The sequence below is a fragment of the Chrysoperla carnea genome, chromosome 5 (assembly GCF_905475395.1).
Source record: "Chrysoperla carnea chromosome 5, inChrCarn1.1, whole genome shotgun sequence".
Taxonomy (NCBI): Eukaryota; Metazoa; Arthropoda; class Insecta; order Neuroptera; family Chrysopidae; genus Chrysoperla; species Chrysoperla carnea.
This window is the reverse complement of record NC_058341.1, coordinates 74,788,142-74,808,389: the sequence shown is the minus strand read 5'-3', so window position 1 is coordinate 74,808,389 and position 20,248 is coordinate 74,788,142. Positions and strand designations below refer to the sequence as shown.

Here is a 20,248-nt window from a genome sequence, read left to right as displayed (position 1 = left end):
TATCACAGAAATTAAAACACTTTTTTTAAGGAATCAAACATGTAATATTTCATCCACAAATTGTTAAATTTAAGTTTAAAACGACCTTTGTTACTGTGATTAACAAATATATGTATATTAATTTGTGGCTTCTTAATGTTTAAATTAACATGATACAAACAAACAAACATATGATAGTAGATAGATTGATTATCGATGCATATAAATTTAATTAGACACAAACATATAAAAATAAATAAATTAAATATATTTATATTAATTTTATATAAATAATAAACGAATCATTAAGCATATTTTTATTTATTTATATTCAGTAAGTAAGTGAGTGATATTGTATTTGTATGAGTGTTTGAGACTACTATTTTTTAATAAGGGTAGTTTTATATTTAGGAGGGTTGGTCTTATAAATACGAATACATAGATGAATTGTGTAATACCAGACTGTTTGGTGCCAATTTTGTCTTCTTTCTTTAAAGGCGGAGCAAATACAGATAAATATTAGGGTATAAATTCTTTACTTTAAATAATTTGGAAACCAAATAATTTTTAAATGAAACAGGGATGAACAAAGTTCAAGTCAATTACACAAATATCAATTAATTTTTTTTGTTAAAATACAAAATTTACATGTGATAAATTATCAGAGGCGAATTAGGAACAAACATAGTAACGTATAAATTGATTTTTTATATTTTGTATTCTTTCAATTGAATCAGCTAAGAGTATCGGAAGAAGCTGATTATAAAAACATTTAGTCCATACGCAGGATAGGAGGTTTCGTAATAAGTAAACCCAGAATGATCAGACGCAGTTTTTTCTTAAGGTTTTAGGTTACAGATTACGAATATATGCGTCAATTTTAGTCTAGGAAACAAAAGTTATTAACAATTTACGTCTACGTCGCTAAGGGAGTAATAATGCATATTTTCAAGTCAATCAGGTGAATAGTTTTAGAGATATTGTGACGAATCAATGATATTTCGCTATCCGTATCTTGTATAAGTTGAATTTAATCCAAAAATGTCTACCTGTTTGATCGGTTGTGTTCTTATAAAACAATACAAATATTTAGATCGAATTCAACAACACTGTACAATAATACAGTATAATGTTACCAAGTTTTCTCTGTGTTGTTACCCGACTGTCAAGGAGTGATTATGTTTTTCGTTCGTATTTTATATGCATGCATGTATATTTGTAAATTTCTTTATTATATCGTATCATCCAAACGTCTAAATGGATTTCAACATTTAAGGTATCATTATATTTGTCCCAAGTATTCTTAGATAGGTTTTTGAAAAAACAAAACAAAATGGCGGATTTTTGGAATGAATTAGTAAAACGTTAATTAAAAAAATTAGTGCTGCGATACTAAAGAGTTTTTAATACTGGAACACTAAGATGCCGAAAACCCACTCATTATACTATATTAAAACTTTTGTACCAATTTATTACTCCTATGTTTTAGTCGACTTTTTAGTGTCCCGGCACTAAAAAGTCTAAAATAAAATAAATAATTAAAAAATTAAAAACTTGTCTGTGTTACATAAAATCTGAAAAAGAAGAAACAACTTCTGTAGCTTACATACCGACTTTAACAATCGGGGCCCGTTATTGAGAAAATTTGTTAAAGTCGCTATGTAAACTACTAAAATTGTTTCCTTTTTGTTCAAATTTTATGTAACGCAGCCGGGATTATTACTCTTTTAACTTTGTTCCTTATCGCACGTTATAATTAGTTTACTGTTTGGGAGATAAAACCAAAAAATGTGAAACAATTTAAAACTACCCTAACATTCGACCCTAACATCCGACGATGTGTTATTTAGGAAACTAAAACTTTTTTAATCGATTCAGCTTGCCATGAAATTTGAGAATATTTTGAAAATAATTTACAATCTGTCAATTTATATTTTTTGTCCAAAGTTGTTTTTCATTCAAAAAAATTAGTTGTGAGCTATCATAATACAAGTTAAACATAATAGAGGTAATTTAAAGTAAGAACAAGGCAATCTTATGTTGTCATATTAAATATCTTGATTAAGCCAAATGAAGGTTATGTACGCACATATTGGGTTGACTACTAAACCAGAAGTATGTCTTTTTTAAACTAATATTACAATTAGTTCATAAAGTATAAATTTAGAGTAGCTTTATTGTTTAATTCCTTAAACAATGAAACAAGTATTTGACTTTTTAAATACTTTAATACGTAAGAGAAAATAAAATCATTTACTAATCACACTAAACCTTAATATTTATAATTAATTACTAATACAGTTATTTGAATATTCAAATAATTTTTATCTTGTGTAATATTTTTCATTTTTTTGGATTTTTTTGTTTTTTTTTTTTTTTTTAGAAAATTCAACGTGTGCATAATCAATCATTCAAACCAGCAAAAAAAAAAAAGAAAAAAAATCAGAGGTAAGCGCTACATTTAATATAAACGAGGGTATGATATGAACATAGTTCCATCCGGGTGTGCTACGAGACCTCTCGTTTTTTTTTTTTTTTTTTTTTATTGGATGCAGATAACTATTTTGGTAGTTAAAAAAGTTTATAACATTTTCATGATACTTTGTACATCCTTAAACGTGAACAAAAAAAATTTAGAAATAGTAAACAAACCACTTTGTAAATAAAATAAATTAGATACTACATAGAAAATGTAAATAAAAGATAGTATGCATAGTAATACAAAACGTCATCCCCTCTAATAAAATAGGGTAGTAGTTTTTAAAAGCATGTTGCACATACAAGCATATGTTAAGGACCTTTCTTAATACCATTAAATTTATTGGCTATTATTAATCTTGTTTAGCAAATACATAATAATGTATCTATACCTATGTTTGTTACATACACTTTATAGCTATCTCTTTTCAATAAGGGTTTGTTTGTAATATTACACACTAAACTTACCCTTATTACTCACTTATTTTGGGTAAATTGAAACCTATATTAGTTATCCAAAAAAAATGGAGGGGGTAAATACAAGGCGGTTAAATACGCAAAGAATAAAACCCTATCGATGAGAAAAAAGTGGGGATCTTTAAATAAATATTACAATTTTTTGGCTAAGGGTTGTTAGTATTACATAAACATTTGTAGCAAAAGGTTATCGTTAAAATATTTGTGAAAAGTGAAAGTTTGTTTTTATTTGTGAGTGACAATGTCTCGTTCATTCTTAGTGGATTCATTAATCAACACCCAATCACCAAAGGATTATCAACCAAAGTTAACACAACATTTTCATCCAAATGCTGTACCAATGTTTCCATATCCACCTGAATATTTAAGCAATTATTTGCTATCACTACAACACCAAGCGAACTTATTTAATCAAATCAATCCAGTTCGTCCAATTATAAAACCAGAACCACGTGTAATGTTACCATCAAAACGTATTTCCTTACCCATAACACATCCATACGAACGATTACCAGAACAACAAACAATCATCTCCTCACCAAAAATGTCTCCATCCAATCAAAGTGGTGCATCTACGTCACGAGAATCAACTCCAACTCCCCCATCGCCAAGTATTAAATCTGAGTCATCCGATTCGAAGATTGATAACTCAAGTAAACGAATTCGTACTGCATTTACCTCGACACAATTACTTGAACTCGAACGTGAGTTCTCGGCGAATATGTACTTATCACGATTACGTCGTATTGAAATTGCATCATGTTTGAAATTATCGGAAAAACAAGTGAAAATCTGGTTTCAAAATCGTCGCGTTAAATACAAGAAAGAAGATTTGCCACAATCATCAATTACATCATGTTCTTCAATACCAACGACAACCTCATCATCCAGTAACTTGTCAGGATGTTGTCAAAACAAATCAGGACTATCGAAGTGTTGTTGCTTACGCACTAATAACGCACGTTCTAGGTCAAAAGACTCAATGTCATCACCAATATCGTCATCGTCATCATTAATATCTAGTGCATATAACAATAATAATAACACCACGTCGACATCGGATGAGTATGCAATGATGCAGGTTAGAAATTGTAGTGATGTTGAAGATTTTTCAAGTGATCAACATATCGATGTGACAAACACAGATGAAGATGACAAAGCAGATGTGAATGTAAAACGTTTTTCACATGGAAATAAACATTTATTCTATCAGACGTAAAACGTACCAAAAAACGTAGAAAATATATAATGACGGATGATCTTCTTCTGTTTGTCTCTTTTACACAGTTGTTCAAAAATCATTGTATTATAGAAAGAAAAATAGCTTTAATTGAGACACTCACATAAAATAAATATTTGGTTTTAAACTTAACAACACACATTACAAATGCTGAAATTTTAGTATAATTTTTATATTAAGTTTTGAACAACTTATTGAGGCATTTTTATCGCGTACCTTACGAGAAGTTGATGCTATTTCATGATTAATTATACGCAAACAAAATGTTTTTAAATTATTATCAATAAAACAAGAATTCACAAAAATTAAATATTTAAATATTTTAACAACTAAATTATAAATCAAAAGCAATCAATCTTTAACTTTTATCAAATAATATTTATCATAAAGATATAATAATTTAACGTACGCAAATCGACATGTTTAGGGAAACGTAAACAAAATAATTCAGATTTAATTCATAAGATAGATACATTCCGCTGTAAAGTTTTAAATTATTGCCAAATATTAAAATAAATAAATATTTTTGTACTTAATTTTATTTTATATTGTGGAATAAAATTAATTTTTGTAAATATTGATATTAAATTAATTGTAAATAAAATATTTTATGTATTTTTGATATGAAAAAACTAAATATTTTTGTATAATTTTATGCCAAAGTACTTAAGTAATTTTAAATATTTTTTGTATAAAAAAAATGAATTAAATATATATTATTAAAATTAAAAATTCTTTTATTATTATTTATTCTTTTATTAATTTTCAGGGAAAAGTTTTTAATAATTTAATTTTAAACTTAAATAATCCTGATTTTTTTTCAAATAAGCTTAATATTTTTCTCTTTAAGTATTGTCTAATGATGCTGTTTAAAGTTTTAGTTTGCTAATTTAAAAGTTTAATTCTCTGTTTAAAAAATATTATTCAGAAATACGTAAGTCATAAGTACAGAAAATAAATTTGTTTCATGAATTTTTTTTTCATGAAAGCTTTATATATTAATCCCAAGTCCCAATTATTATAATAAAATGATTAAAATGATTAAGGTTGCTGGGCGCTGAAAAAAAAACGTTAAATAATTGCGTATTCTTCTAAATAACAAATAATAATCAAATATTTTTTCTGTTCTCCTAAGTAAAATGAAATAAAAAATATTAGACTACTTAAAAGTCAATCAAATTATTACGATAATATAATGAAGTTACAATTATTTTTATTTTTGGAGTCGGTTGAATTAGCAAAAGAAACAGCAGTAACAGAACAGTTTGCTACATTAACTTGGCTGAAACCGACTCCAAAAATAAAAATAATTGTAACTACATTATATTATCGTAATAATTTGATTGACTTTAAAGTAGTCTAATGTTTTTATTTCATTTTACTTAGGAGAACTCTAAAAATGTTTTGTTTGTTCTTCAGAAGAATACGCAATTATTTTTTTACTTTTTAATGCACATTAATTTGTATGACTACTCTTAACTTTAATTTTGTTTAGATTTCTTTTCAACTGAGGTCCAATTTAGATCTGATGATTGATTTGTTTAAAGAAAAGAACAGTTAATGATTTTAACTGCTATAATAGACCGAAAGCCCCGAAGGCAACATTTTATAATTATATTTGCCAGCCATTTACTGATTGTAGAATTTATAAAAATCGATTTTCACGATTTGTATGTTCTGGCTTTCGTATTTCAACGATTTTTTTTTACATCTGACTTATGCTAGTAGTAAAAAAAAATCGTTGAAATACGAAAGCCAGAACATACAAATCGTGAAAATCGATTTTTATAAAATCTACAATCAGTAAATGGCTGGCAAATATAATTATAAAATGTTGCCTTCGGGGCTTTCGGTCTATTATAGCAGTTAAAATCATTAACTGTTCTTTTCTTTAAACAAATCAATCATCAGATCTAAATTGGACCTCAGTTGAAAAGAAATCTAAACAAAATTAAAGTTAAGAGTAGTCATACAAATTAATGTGCATTAAAAAGTAAAAAAATAATTGCGTATTCTTCTGAAGAACAAACAAAATCTGACTTATGCTAGTAGGAAGTCATTTAAAGCATATCTCCCGATTTTTATAAAGTTGGCTCTCGTATCACAGTTAAAACGTTATAGACTTCCCACTATAGGATGTTGTAACACTAATTTGGAGAAGAATTATGTGTGTGTGTGTGTGTGTGTACGTACTTACGTACATAGACATTTTTTTCAGGCGAACATCGACTTCGTTGGGATGTTCCTCAATGCTTATTAAAGGCAAAATGATCCAAAAATAATTTCATAACAATTGGTCGAGTCGGGTGAGCTTTTTCTTAAATTTTATCCTGATCGATATCGCGCGAACAAAAAATTATATCTACTTCGTTGAGATGTCGATCGAAGCGTATTAAATTATTTTCGGTAATATGATCCGAAAATAATTTCGTAACATTCGATCGAGTTGTCTTGAGTTGGTCGAGTTTTAATTTTTTTAAATTTTTTATAACTTGTTATTATACTGGAAAGTTATTCGTGTGGACCTCAAGGGTCACACTAGACTCTATCCACTGCTTGTTTTTTTATTACTACCTTTCTTTTAAATGGCAGTGTCTACAGAAAAAACTTTGGACCGATTTTTAACCCTTTTCCCACGATCCAATCGACCTTAAAATTTGTAGGCAGACTCGTAAAAAAATGCCGACGGTAAAAAAAAAATTCGCTTAAGCAAATTTAATTATTAATAATAATTTTGAATTTTGCGAAACTTTACGGTAAGAATAGGAGTATAATAAAAACTTTATGGGTTAGTTTTTTATTCATCAAGTTTATTTTTATGATTTCTCCAAATGGGAGACAAAAAATAATGATAGGAATTTCTCTTAATTACTGATTCAAGCTCTTTAATGCTAAAATTTATTAGTTCAAAGCATTAGAGAAGTTAAATGATGCTAAATTTTATTTTATTTTTTTCAAAAATTTACTAAAAATTACTGAGAAAAATTAAAAAAAGGCTTAAATTGATTTTTCATTTAATTTTGCAATTGAAAATGGTTTTTAGCTATAAATTCAAACGCCAGTGACGTCAACACATAATTTTAGCAACGATACCGCATGAAGAAATGATAAAATAACATGCACAATGATAAATGGTTTGTCTCTCAGCTGCTTTCACTATATTATAACGTAATTTTCCACGGAAACAAACTGAAAAACTCAACGGGTGTGAACATGGCACTACTGTTTTTTTATTCAAAAATATAACTAATTTTTATTAATAATTAATCAAAAAATGGAATTATTACTTCTTTTTTTTTTAAATTTGAATATCCTTTAGATGAATTATTCTTTCATTTATATATCATTGCGTTCTCAAATCTCTTTTTTGGAGGGTTGTAAAAAAAATGTTTTTTACAAATTACAAAAAAAAAAAAAAAAAAAGAAAAAAACTATACAATTCAAAAATTTGTAACTAAATTAACTGTGCACGTTTCGTTCTTTATTCGACTTTGTAGTTGCAAAATCGACCGAAATATAACAACTTATAGATCGTGCATTTTTTTAAGCTCATTCAGTCACAATCTTCTTATTTAAATTTTCTGCATTTCTTTATTTAAAAAAATAGTATAACTTCGTCATTTTTTAAAAGATAAAAAAAAATTAAAAACTTTTTTAACGGCGAGGGATTAAACTTTTTAATGATGCTATTTTAAAATTTATAAGTCATAACAAATACTGAAAAAAATTATTTGAAAATAAAATTCTTGGCGATTTGACAATTTTTAAAAATTTTTAGAGTCAATACTTTTAATTTACTTTATCATTTTAGCCCACTAGGAAATTACTTTTTATATCTTTTTTTAAACATTATTTAAAAATTACTTTTTTTGTTGTAACATAGTCGAGCTTTCGGTACGAAATTGTTACCACCTAATAAGCAACTGTACCAACTTTCAGAGATGCAACTTTTCTTCCTTATTACTATGATTTATTTAATAATTTTATTATCTTCTATCTAAGAATTAGGAGTTTTGAAATTTTAATTATTTTGATATGTCTACGTTATTAAACTTTTCTTAAAAAATGATTAAATTACAAACAAGCGTGTTAATTGTCAAATATCTTTGTATAGCATGTGATCGGCTTACATTAAAATGTCTGTTAAATGCACAACACAATTAACTAAATATGTCAAAAAATTGACAAGACGCCTTATAATTGACATATAAAGAAAAAAATTTCAATCTGATTTACAAATCTATAGAATTTAACAAAAAAACAATAAATTTAGAATCTTCACACGACTTTCATATAAAAATAAGATCTGTATATGGTAATTAATGTACAAGCCCTGTTTTTCAACGATTGTTATTTAAGTTATGGAAGTATGGATTTTACTACTTACTCCCTCAAGAGTTTTATACCGGCTATAAAATTAAGTAAAATTATAAAATAATGTACAAAAACTAAAACCTTTAACGACTACAAAATCAGACTCTAAAAAGTATCAAAACAAGAAAATAGTTTCATCATTCATTTAAATTGTTATGATAAGTAAAACCAACCGTCTTTACAGTCGAGGGCTCTCTAAGATTAAAAAATTGTCCACAGGACCAAAAAGAGATTCCCCGACTTTAATGTTCATTTGACTTATTAAAACAATTTCAGATGAAACTATTGTTTTCATATATTTTGAAAGTGTGATTTTGTAGTCGGGATTTTATTTTCTGAACTTTATTTTATTTAAGCTCTTTTTAGATTATAAAGTATAATAATATATATATTTTCGAAAAGTACTAATTACGCCTTTTCATTTTATACCTAAAACGGTATTATAAACTTAAAATTTGTGTTTAGTTCATGACTTTATGTCCTCTGAAGGGCGTTATATTCAATTTAATGTGATGTTACATAGCTTATAACCAGCGGACGATCAAGACGTTTTCAACGATACCTCTTTTTCAAATTATGGTAAGTAGTTTAGAAGTTATGAGTAAACAGATGAACATAGATACATACATACCGGTCAACCACATAATCCCTCGCTCTCGTCAGGGTAAAAAGAACAAATTCGTATACAATAAGATGACTTTAAAAGTTTTAATTATTCAATAAATTTACTGTTCAATAACTCAACGCAATTGTAACAACGCAATAAATATCCACAAAAACTCAACGCAATTAAATAAACTGTCTACTTTCTGATGCATTTTTATAACAAATATCTCATATATTTTCTATTCCGCTTTCTATCCGATCGAAGTTTCTTCCTTTCAGTCATGCTATTGTTACTATATAAATCGGTAGCTTCAAATAAAAGCAGAAAAGTACGTTGACAAGAATAGATAATAAAGAAATGTTATATGATTTGAAAATAATTTACTGCCGCATTACAGTGGCTATATAACATCAAGAATTCTTACATGAAATCCTAACATATATATTCAAAATGCAAAGTGTTTTAATTACCATAAATATTAAAAATAAAAATAACAAGTGAAAATTGTTGAAATGCCATATATAGACTATGTTGAGTGCACTGTCACATTACACATAAATACATGTCACACATAATTAACTAATATTCTCATATAGTACATACTATTCAATTTGCAGTTAATTAGCGCCCTCTCGGGTAAGCAGTGACTTTAACGAAAAAATGTTTCAAACAAAAGTTGTTTATTTTTTTATAAGAAACATTTTTGACATTTAAACTTTTGTTCTATCTCTAACGGTTTGCAAGACCCAATTGACCTATGTTGCTCATTTACGAATTCACTTTTTACAGACAGACGGACGAACGGATAACCAAAAATGGACCAATTAGAAAACTCTATGAACATCAATATTTTTCAGCGTTACAAACTTGGGACTAAACTTAATGTACTATGTATATTTCATATATACATGGTATAAAAATTAAATGAAAATATTTTTAATTATTAAAAATATTCTAGTTTTACTTGTCGCTCGCATATTTTATTTGATAAATATACAGTGTGTCGCATTTAAAATGCAGACACCCTCCTTTTTTTTTCTCATCACCTTCAATTTTGCAGCCATTCAATGTGATGGGTCACATTTTTTAACACAGATACTTAAGCGAAATCAGAACTAAAAACTCAACCTACTACAAATTGACAAACAGTTCCAATCCTTAAAATTTTGCCTAGCGTCAGAGATGGTTAGAGATAGCAAAAAAAATTATTACAAAAATTTTTTTAGAATATTTTTTTTTTTACCTATATAACGATTTTCACGATAAAATTCGTCTTCTTTTTCATTATTTTGGTCTTTACTCAAGATTTTTACAAGTTTATTGAAACATTTGAATACGTAACACTATTAAATTATCAATTTGTCCAGTTTTTTCATTCCATAGCACACTATTTATAAAACTTTATTTTTTAATTTTATAACTAGTGTGCTGTGGAATGTAAAACTGGACAAATTGATAATTTAATAGTGTTATGTATTCAAATATTTCAATAAACTTGTATTAATTATCAGTGGGGACCAAAATAATGAGAAAATTAAAACTTGCGAATGAAAATCTGTATATGGAAATAAAAATATTCTAAGCAAATTTTTCTAATACTTTTACTCGATATCTCTAGCCATCTCTGCAAAATATTAAGATCGGCCCTATTTGTCCATTTGTGATAGGGAGTTTAAAGTTCAGATTTCGGTTAAGTATGTTAAAAAATGTGACTAACCATCAGCTTGTGCAAAATTTCAAATCTGAATTCCTATAAATAACGAAAATATGAAGATGTCTTTATCTTAAATGCGACACACTATCACATTTTATATTTCTAGCCCAAGGTTTTATTGAAATTATAAATCATCACGTTTCAATTATTGCATACACAAGTTAAAATGTAATCTCACGTATGTACATTGTACAGCATCGGAAAGGTTTTTATTTAAAATAGTTTAAATACTAAACCAATTTAAGTAAATTTTAAAAATGATTATTGATACTAATCTTTTAATGCCTTTTAAATCTTATCACAAAATTTAATGTATGAAAAAAAAAAATGTGTCAAAATTCTATTAAAGTCGGTCAAAACTTCAATATTTTTATAATAATATCTATATTTGAAATCTTAGATATAGGCCTTTTTTTAATTGTTCTGTTCATAGCATACAAGCAAGCAATACAATACTAATTCATTTTCATATGTATATTAAATATCATCAAACACAGACTTTTTAAAATAGTGTGAAAAATAATACATTTGCAATTTTTAATTGATTCAGGTCATCCAGGTGTGCATTTTTTATTTTACTTACAAGATAAAAAATTAGTTTTAACATACCTTGTTATTGGATGGTTGCTACAGCACAATTCGAAATTCAATTATCATAAAGATCATTTAGCTTAGAATCGATTTTAAACAAGTGAAAACAAACAATTGACTGAGTTAATTGTTAAAATACCATGCATAGTCAGTGTTGATTTCTTTATCACTTAACACATACAAACATGTGACACATACGTAACTGATAATCAAGTATAGTACATATTATAAAATTTTCGCCTAATCGGCGCCCTCACGGGTAAACAGTGATGTTTACGAAAAAATGTTTCAAACAAAAGTTGTTTAATTTTTGATAAGGAACATTTTTTACATTTAAACTTTTGTTCTATCTCTAACGGTTTACAAGATGGGTCCTACGGACCCAAGACCCAATTGACCGATGATGCTCATTTACGAACTTGACCTCACTTTTTACGTCCTTAGTACGCTGTAAAAATTTCAGCTCGAAATCTTTTTTCGTTTTTGAGTTATCGTGTCCACAGACGGACGGACAACCGGAAATGGACTAATTAGTTGATTTTATGAACACCAATGACAAAATTTTTTTCCTAGCATCATTATTTTTAAGCGTTACAAACTTGGGACTAAACTTAATATACTATGTATATTTCATATATACATGGTATAAAAATAGTTTGCGATTAAGAAATTTAAAATGCTCTCAATCAAAAGTAAAGTATTGATAACTTTAGTAGTGATAACTTTAGTCACGACATCTGGTGGTTTAAAATAAAACTAGTTTTAATGTGCTGTTTGATCTGGAGTAAATTGAATAATAATAGCCTATCGTATTATAATTTAACCTAGCATTATATTATTAATAATCAATTGTTAATCAATTTTATAATATTTCACTTATGATAATTTTATGACAACCAATGTAAACAATAATATATGGATATTTACTAATAATTGAAAAGTTACGAACAGATCGTGCTTATTAACTTCCCTGTGGGATAGTTATTCTAATGGGTCCGATTTTGCAAATTGAAAATTTAGACATATCTCCACTTTTCAAGGCCTTTAGAGTCGAATGGTATGGTTTTTTAAAAGGATTCCCGTGTGTGCACATACAATATATGTGTGCATATACAATCCTTTCCACTGGGAAGTTAGTCGTGTGGACCTTTCGGGTCAACCTAGACCGCATTTTATTTTAGTTACTATTTGCACTTGTTTCCGAAAACTTTAAACTTCTGATATGAAGAATTCTCTTTAATTACCTCTAAAATTTAATTTCAATTGTTTCTATAGTTCCAAAACTTTTTCGATAGAGTCGGTATTTCTAAAATGTTATTTTTTTTAAATGTTAAAATGCTTTTCGAATTTTTTTAAATGTATATTATAAATTTTTAACTCCAGCTTCTCAGAGAGTATTTTTTTCTGAAACACGTTAGCAATACATTACACAATTGTTACCCATCTATGGATATTTCGTTTAAAAGAATTTCAACAATTTTACAACGTTCAGTTACGTGGCTGATAAATATTTAATGTAATGCTAAAAACAGTTTGTCCAAACAGTTTTTCGTTTTAACTGTCAACACTTTACCACGCAATTCGCGTTAATTTTGGTAATACACTTTACATTAGTCTTCTTATATTAATAAACTTAAAAATAGAGTAACCCTTAATATAAACTTGGGAATGTATAAATTTCCCTCCAAATACCTTATTACACTTGAAACTATCATCAAACATTCATAAAAATTGAAATTTTTATGAATGAATATTTAAAATAGTTTTAAACTTTCTTTGTAAATAAAAAAAATCATAATTACTAATATAGGTAAGCCGACAACCTTTGTTATAAACTTTTTCTTTAATAAATTGTAAAAAGTTAGTTATTTATGACAGTTTTATTTGACAAATAAGAGTGGTACATTCTCTCTGTTTGTGTATTTTATTTATAATAATAATAATCATTAAAAAATCATATTAGTATCGCTCGAGTGCTTTTTACAATCTGTCCTAGTATAGGTAAGTATATATATGTCTAGGCTAGGTATATTTAATACACAAATGACATTTATCTATTTATTCAATGACTTTTTAACTTTTGGGTGGACTTATTCAAAATGTATGTTTTATATGTATGTGTAGTCCTTTATTTGAAATGGACATACAAACATCATTTTAATTTCTTACATTTAATTTCTTTTGTCAATAGGACCATTTGTGTTTGTATCCAAAAGGTACAAAGAAATGCCTCTACACTTAAATACATGGTGTAAATAATTTTAAACGAGTCTTTTGTTAAAAAAATACAATATTTCTTTGCAAAATTTTTATGAAGAATAATGCGGATTTATAGTAAATTTAACAATTTTTTTTTTTTGAAAGAGCTGTTTTTTTGATACAGAAGTTATGAATGACACGGAATTAAATTCGAAAATATAAAGTTGTAGTAATTTAATCGAAAAAAAAAGATTACATTTCGTTTATAGGTATTAAATAATAAACTACTTGCTATGTCATAAAAAAAATGATTTTATCAACTTGAGTTCTGTCAGTAAGCATATTATACCGAATGATTTGAACAAAAATACTGTAATGGCAGCAATCAGCCCGCCCTTGTAAATACTAATTAAAAAATATGCTTAATGCATAATGCGAAATTTTATCTGATTGTTAGGTATATACATGATGCAGGAAACTAGCTCATTTTCGCCAATAATAATCGTTAAAGAAAATTTTTTATTATCACGTCACTCTGTATAATGTAACGCCCAACTTTAACAAAAAAAACATTTCCGTACGGTAAGCAATTCATTCGGATATCCCTATGTCAGTATCGGTGCCAACACCATAATGATTTGACCATTGAAGGAATAGTAACATTAACAATAGTTATGGCGGTCGAGTCAATTCAGTACTGGTCGGCGATACTCACAATATCTCTGAGCCCTATTCAATCTTATAATATTACTCATGCTAACATAGATACTGTAGTATCTGTTCATGAATCATGCCCATTGTAGTAAACGCTGTATTGCAATTAAAATGCAAAAAAAAATTCAATAAAAAGTCTTGATCGTCCAATAACTCGAAAAATAAAAAAAGTTACGAAAGTAAAATATCGTGCGAAAAAAGAGCTTAATTTATATTGTAAAGCGGAAAGTAAACCAGAAGTTTTTGAGCATGTTGTCAGTACCTAAATAAAGAAAACTGAAAAGCATTAATTTAAGTTTCCATTGTAAATCATCAGTTTTTGTGCTGAATAAAACAAAAAATAGATACGAGTAATTGTGTAGTTAAAAATCAAAACCCGCAAGTCACATCCCCAGTCAAAAGCGAACTATGAATGTCACAAAGTTTACAATAACGGTTAAAATCGATGCTTTTTTCAAAACTTTGTGACATTCATATTTCGTTTTGACTTATGTGTAAAGAATAATACCTTGTCAAATTCAAGGAGTATAGTGACATGGATAAAAAGGGGGAGGATTATGAGAGTTTAGTAGAAAAATTAGTTTAGAATAAGTTGATGCAACTGCGAACAGAGAAACAGTTGTGAATTCTAGATCTTTGTAACTTCTTCTGGTTGCCAAAAATCTTAAAGATACTGTTAACCTTTCGTGTAGTGATATTGCTGTCTCCATACTGGTATTTTCTTTGATGTTATGCGGTGTCACTAATTCCAATAAATAACTATACCTACGTGCACAGGTCCATTCTCAAGTAGTTCGGCCAATCATTAGGTTTATGGCGTAATTCACACAGTAACCTGAAATGGGAATAATTCTGCCTTTTTAGAAGCCACTTTCGCGGCCACTCAGAACGCTGGATACATTTGAGACACTTCCTTTTTTTGTAGCAAGACACCATGCCAAAATTGACAACAGTATTACCTCCTCCATGACGATATCACACAAAACTAAGCGAAATATACAGATATCTTTGCGCCATGTAGACAAAAGATTGCGCAAAATGTAGCATGTGGACCTGCCTTTACTGTAGACCACCGCCCAACTTTCGACAACGAACGATTACTTTTATCTATCTAGAATAGGATATATTAATTAAAATGCGTTTGGGGCTGCCCTGGACTCAATTTTGGGCCTAGAGAAAGATAATAAAATGGATGGTAGATTTGGGCACCCTTAGTCTAAATTCATTTGCGACCTCTTAGATATGAATAAAAAAGTTCAACATAATTTTGAAGATGAAAAACAGTGCGCGCGGTACGCCGCTACGGACACCACATCGGTATACTGTGTCTATGGAGGAGAATCTTGTCCTTTCGCTGAATTAAAAATTAGTATCCCCTTAACCATCGAATCTTCAAGAATCAATATAATTTACCTGCATGCGACTAAAAAATAACAAATAACTTTACTTCTTTTAAATAAATAATTTTTATTTAAATTAAGCTCGTCATGTTTACAAACAACAATCATTCGTTACCCTTTAAATACAAAAATAACAATTTCTCATAAAACTAACAAATAGAAGTATGAAATTCATTTTTAAAACGAATACACCTAATAAATAAAAATAAACTAATTATTAAATATTAGGATCAATTTTATTATAAAAATAAAAAATATAAAAATACGGTTTAATAATAATTTCATAAAAATAAATTAATTTCACACTTTTAAACAGGATACGCGTGGCATTAACTATCAATAAAATTGTAATTATTGTTTAAAATTAATACTATTTTTTTTTTTTTTTTTTATTACCTACAATTTTTAATTTACAATGCAGGTGTGCATTTACAAATATGTTTACAAGTATATTAAATTTAAAAAATAGCGTATATTTTTAAAAGAAATTAAATCCTATTTATAAGTTCAAATCTAAATTTTGTTTTTGCTAATAATAACAGCACATTTGCTGGTATTAATTTGACACCTAGTTAGTGATCCACAATCGTATCAAAAAATATTATCTAGTTTATACGTCTTTAAAGTTGCACATGCATCTGTTTCTTGTCTAAATGTGCACTTACATCACAAAAGCCGCGTAGTCATTCTATGTACGTCATTCTTAAAACCGTTATCTATCTTAGTTAGTACCTACTCTAAAAATGTTTCATAAGTAATATTACAGTTTAGGAAACGGAGCATTTTACCAAGGAAATAAGTTCGCGCTGGTAAATTTTTAGCAGAGCTGGTTGATCAAAACCACAAAATAATCTTTATTTTCGTCAAAGTCAAAAACTCGTCATTTTATGTTTTAACGCATATATATCGAAAGTGGTGAGGTTTGTTGAAAAATGTCAAAAGTAAAAAATTCTATAATCTAATGGGTTTTAAATTTTGTTTTTGCAAAAACCACAAAATAATTTTTAGTTTCGCCAACAACGAGTTTTCGGCGAAATTTTGGAATTTTTTTTTCCCAATATTCTTATTTAAAAAACGGTGAGGTAAGGTAAAAATTTCTAAGATTAAAAAATGCTTAAAATTGTCCAAAATATCTAATGTGTATAAAGATAATGTGATGCCCGAAGTAGGGAACTTGATAAGCACACCCGGACAAACATTTTTCAGCAGCCCCCATAAAAATCTACTAGCGCGAAGTTTTTTCCTGAGTTAGACTGATTTTTCGGTTTCTTTTCCTATATTATTATAGTACAATAAAATTAAATATTTATAAAAAAACAATTGTTGCATCTTTGAAATGTACCACAGTTGTTTATTAGGCAAAAATAACTTCATACCGAAAAATCGAGTACTCGGGCGGAGGAGGGGGTTCCTTTCGGGAAGTGGAGTAATAAATTATAAAAGTATAAACAAAAATTCGCTTTTTTTTCGCAATAAAAGTTTTAGATGAAGTAAACAGACCCAGATATGCCACTTTTAAGGGCTTTTTTTGCTCATTTAAGCACGCATTTAATATTCTTGCCGATTTGACTGTTTTCAACACGCTTAGCTTCATAGTCATACATTTGTTAGTATGTTTGTATGTTAGTATGTAACGGAAACTTTGAACATTATTTTGATCCCCTTTGTCGGATTAACTCAAAATTCGGCATACTTATCAAGGACCGATGACAATGAAATAATTTAATACCTTTATTCGATTATCCTGGTCAAAATTTTGAGGATTAACGATTTCCTTATCGGAAAATATATACATTTATTTGAGCTCCCACCATATTTATCTTGAATTTTTGATAAATAAATAATAGTCAAAAAACTCAAAATAAATGGTAGTTTAAAAAAACAGAAACACCAGCTTTTGTAACTACTACACTAAAATAATTTCTTTAGATTAAAAAAAAATTATTTTATCGTAAAAAAGTGTGAGGTGCTTTTTGCCACACTTTTTTATTATGTTTGTTATGTGATTTTAGTATTATGTTTTTTTATGTTATTAAAAAATGGTAATATTTTGTAAATTTTTTTTAAAAAGGAAAAAATTCAAATACAAATTTAAAATAAGCGAAAACAAACAATTGACAATTGAGTTAATTGCTGAAAATTTGTATAGAAAGTGTTGAATATCAGTGCTTACATTATTTTTTTGTAAATTAGAATTCTGAGTTTAAAAAACTAACACAATTATGGTGACTTTTCGGAAACCATTTATTTGGTTTTCGAAAAGTTTTGAAAATTATTTTTAGAATTTGTTTTCGTTATTGAAGAGTGTTTTACAACACCACTAGTTATGTTTTGTACTATTTGCGCCTGCACGGATAAATAGTACGAAAAGATATTTCAAACAAAAGTTGTTTACTTTTATATAAGGAAAATTTCTTACATTCAAACTTTTGTTCTATCTCTAAGGGTTAACAAGATGGGTCCAACGGATCCAAGACCCAATTGACCGATCTTCTCATTTACGATCGTTTTTTACTTCCTGAGCACTCTATAAAAATTTCAGGTTGATATCTCTTTTCGTTTTGGAGTTATCGTGTTCACAGGCAGACGGAAATGGACTTATTTGATGATTTTATGAACACCTATACCAAAATTTTGTTCCTAGCATCGATATTTTTGAGCGTTACAAACTTGGGACTAACTTATTTATCAACACTGCAATAAATTCAAGTAAGAGGACTTAACGCGTATCTGAATAAGCAAAAAAAAAATGCACGATCTTAAAACTAGCATATTTATTTTAAAGCTAGAAAATCGATTAAAAATTGAAAATGTGTACAATTACTTCAGCTACAACTAGTATTTGAAATAGTTTTTAACCTCAAAAAAGTCAATAAAATTATTTAAAAATCATGGCAATAAGGAATGCTATACAGAAAACCGTATTTTCGACCTGCAGTTCTTTTATATTGGTCTCGATTTATGAAATTTGTAGAATATTCTTTAAATTTACTAATTAAATTGTAAAACCATTTTTTTACATGAGTAAAAAGAATAATTATTACTAAAGATACTGAGCTATATGTTTCTTCAACAAAGTCTTTTCGAAAATATGTCCAGTATAAAAGTTTTTCTGCTATAAAGAGGGCATTTCATGAAGATCTCGAACTTTATGTTAATTTTCAGGATCCTTGAAAATTAAAACTATGTTCGTAAATGTTACGTGATACAGAAAATGTTAAAATTACAAATAATTCTTCCTAAATTAACAAAGAACTTTTGTTGGTAACATTTTTTTGTCAAGAATCTACTAGATTTTCGAAAAAAGTTTTTAATAAAAGCTGATTGTTATTTTATGAAGAATAACATTCTTCTTTTTCGTAGAAGTCCCCTTCTAAGTGGAACAAATTTTATTCGGCTCAATTTTTCCAAAAGCGCTTTATTGAAGAAAAATTTAGCTGGGGAAATAAGAAGTACCCTATTAAATGTTTAGTAGAGGTAGTTTATGAACTCGCAAAAAAGTTACTTATCTCCTATTCCATGAAATTTCATTCGTAAGCAGGACGTTAATGTCACCGAGCGTCATAAAAAATCTAACTAAGTAGGGGAAAACATAATAAAACCGAGGACCCATCTGATTTATTAAAGAAAGCGAGACTGATACTTTGTCAAAACGAAAGTGTCACAAAATTTATTATTAAAGCCCACTTAAAAATTGACAAAAATAAAACACTTCTCACAATTGTAACAATTTCGGTTAAATATGTGGTTAAAACTCTCCATTTTAAAGGTCCATTGATTCAATGAAAAATTACATTTGTTAGAATGGATTTTATTCACAAAAATTTGAAAAAAAAAAAAAAACTAATAAAATAAAGTACTTAGATATAAATGATAATAAATAATATCTTCCTGATAGAAGTTAGTATTTTCACCCCGAAAAAAATTATAGATACGATACCTTTATATTTTGAGATATTAACTATCACAAAATAAACAACTAAAAATGAACTAATCTGTGATTTACGCTAGTCGCTTTATGACTCCCGAAAAAATGATCTTACTTTTAATCTAAGAAATTAATATGGGAAAAGGCCACAATGTTACAATTCTATGGATCAATATGATTTTTTATGGGAACAGGCTCAAAATGTTTGTAGTATGAGTACACTCAAAATGAGTGTAGAACAAAGCCATATTGATTAGAAACTGTGCTTGTACCATGTGAGCGCGTGGCCGTGCTTAGAATTTTGAACAAGCTATTTCTGCTGAAAAATAATGAAATTTTAGAATACAGCTGTTGAACCTGATATTTTGGCTAGTTTTTTGTCTCAGGATTTCGTTTCCAATAGCTCATTTTTGGGATGCAAGAGGATGTAAAAAAAAAACTTAATTTTGATGAAAATTTAAAATTACGTAAATCAACTATTGTGTAGTTTCTATCAAATATTTCTTTTGAAATTGGACCTTATGCTTTTGACGATTTGAAACAATTT

At 27.8% G+C, this 20,248-nt stretch overlaps 2 protein-coding genes across 2 annotated transcripts in view; one reads left to right on the top strand and one right to left on the bottom strand.

The window, feature by feature from the left end:
* LOC123299607 (ice-structuring glycoprotein-like) overlaps positions 1 to 20,248 on the bottom strand; it is a 489,510-nt gene that overhangs the window by 407,389 nt on the left and 61,873 nt on the right. The gene's annotated exons all lie outside the window — the stretch shown is intronic.
* Positions 3,176 to 4,153, top strand: LOC123301434 (GS homeobox 1-like). Its single transcript, XM_044884172.1, has one exon. It carries the CDS (start codon positions 3,176 to 3,178, stop codon positions 4,151 to 4,153), a length of 978 nt encoding a protein of 325 aa, XP_044740107.1.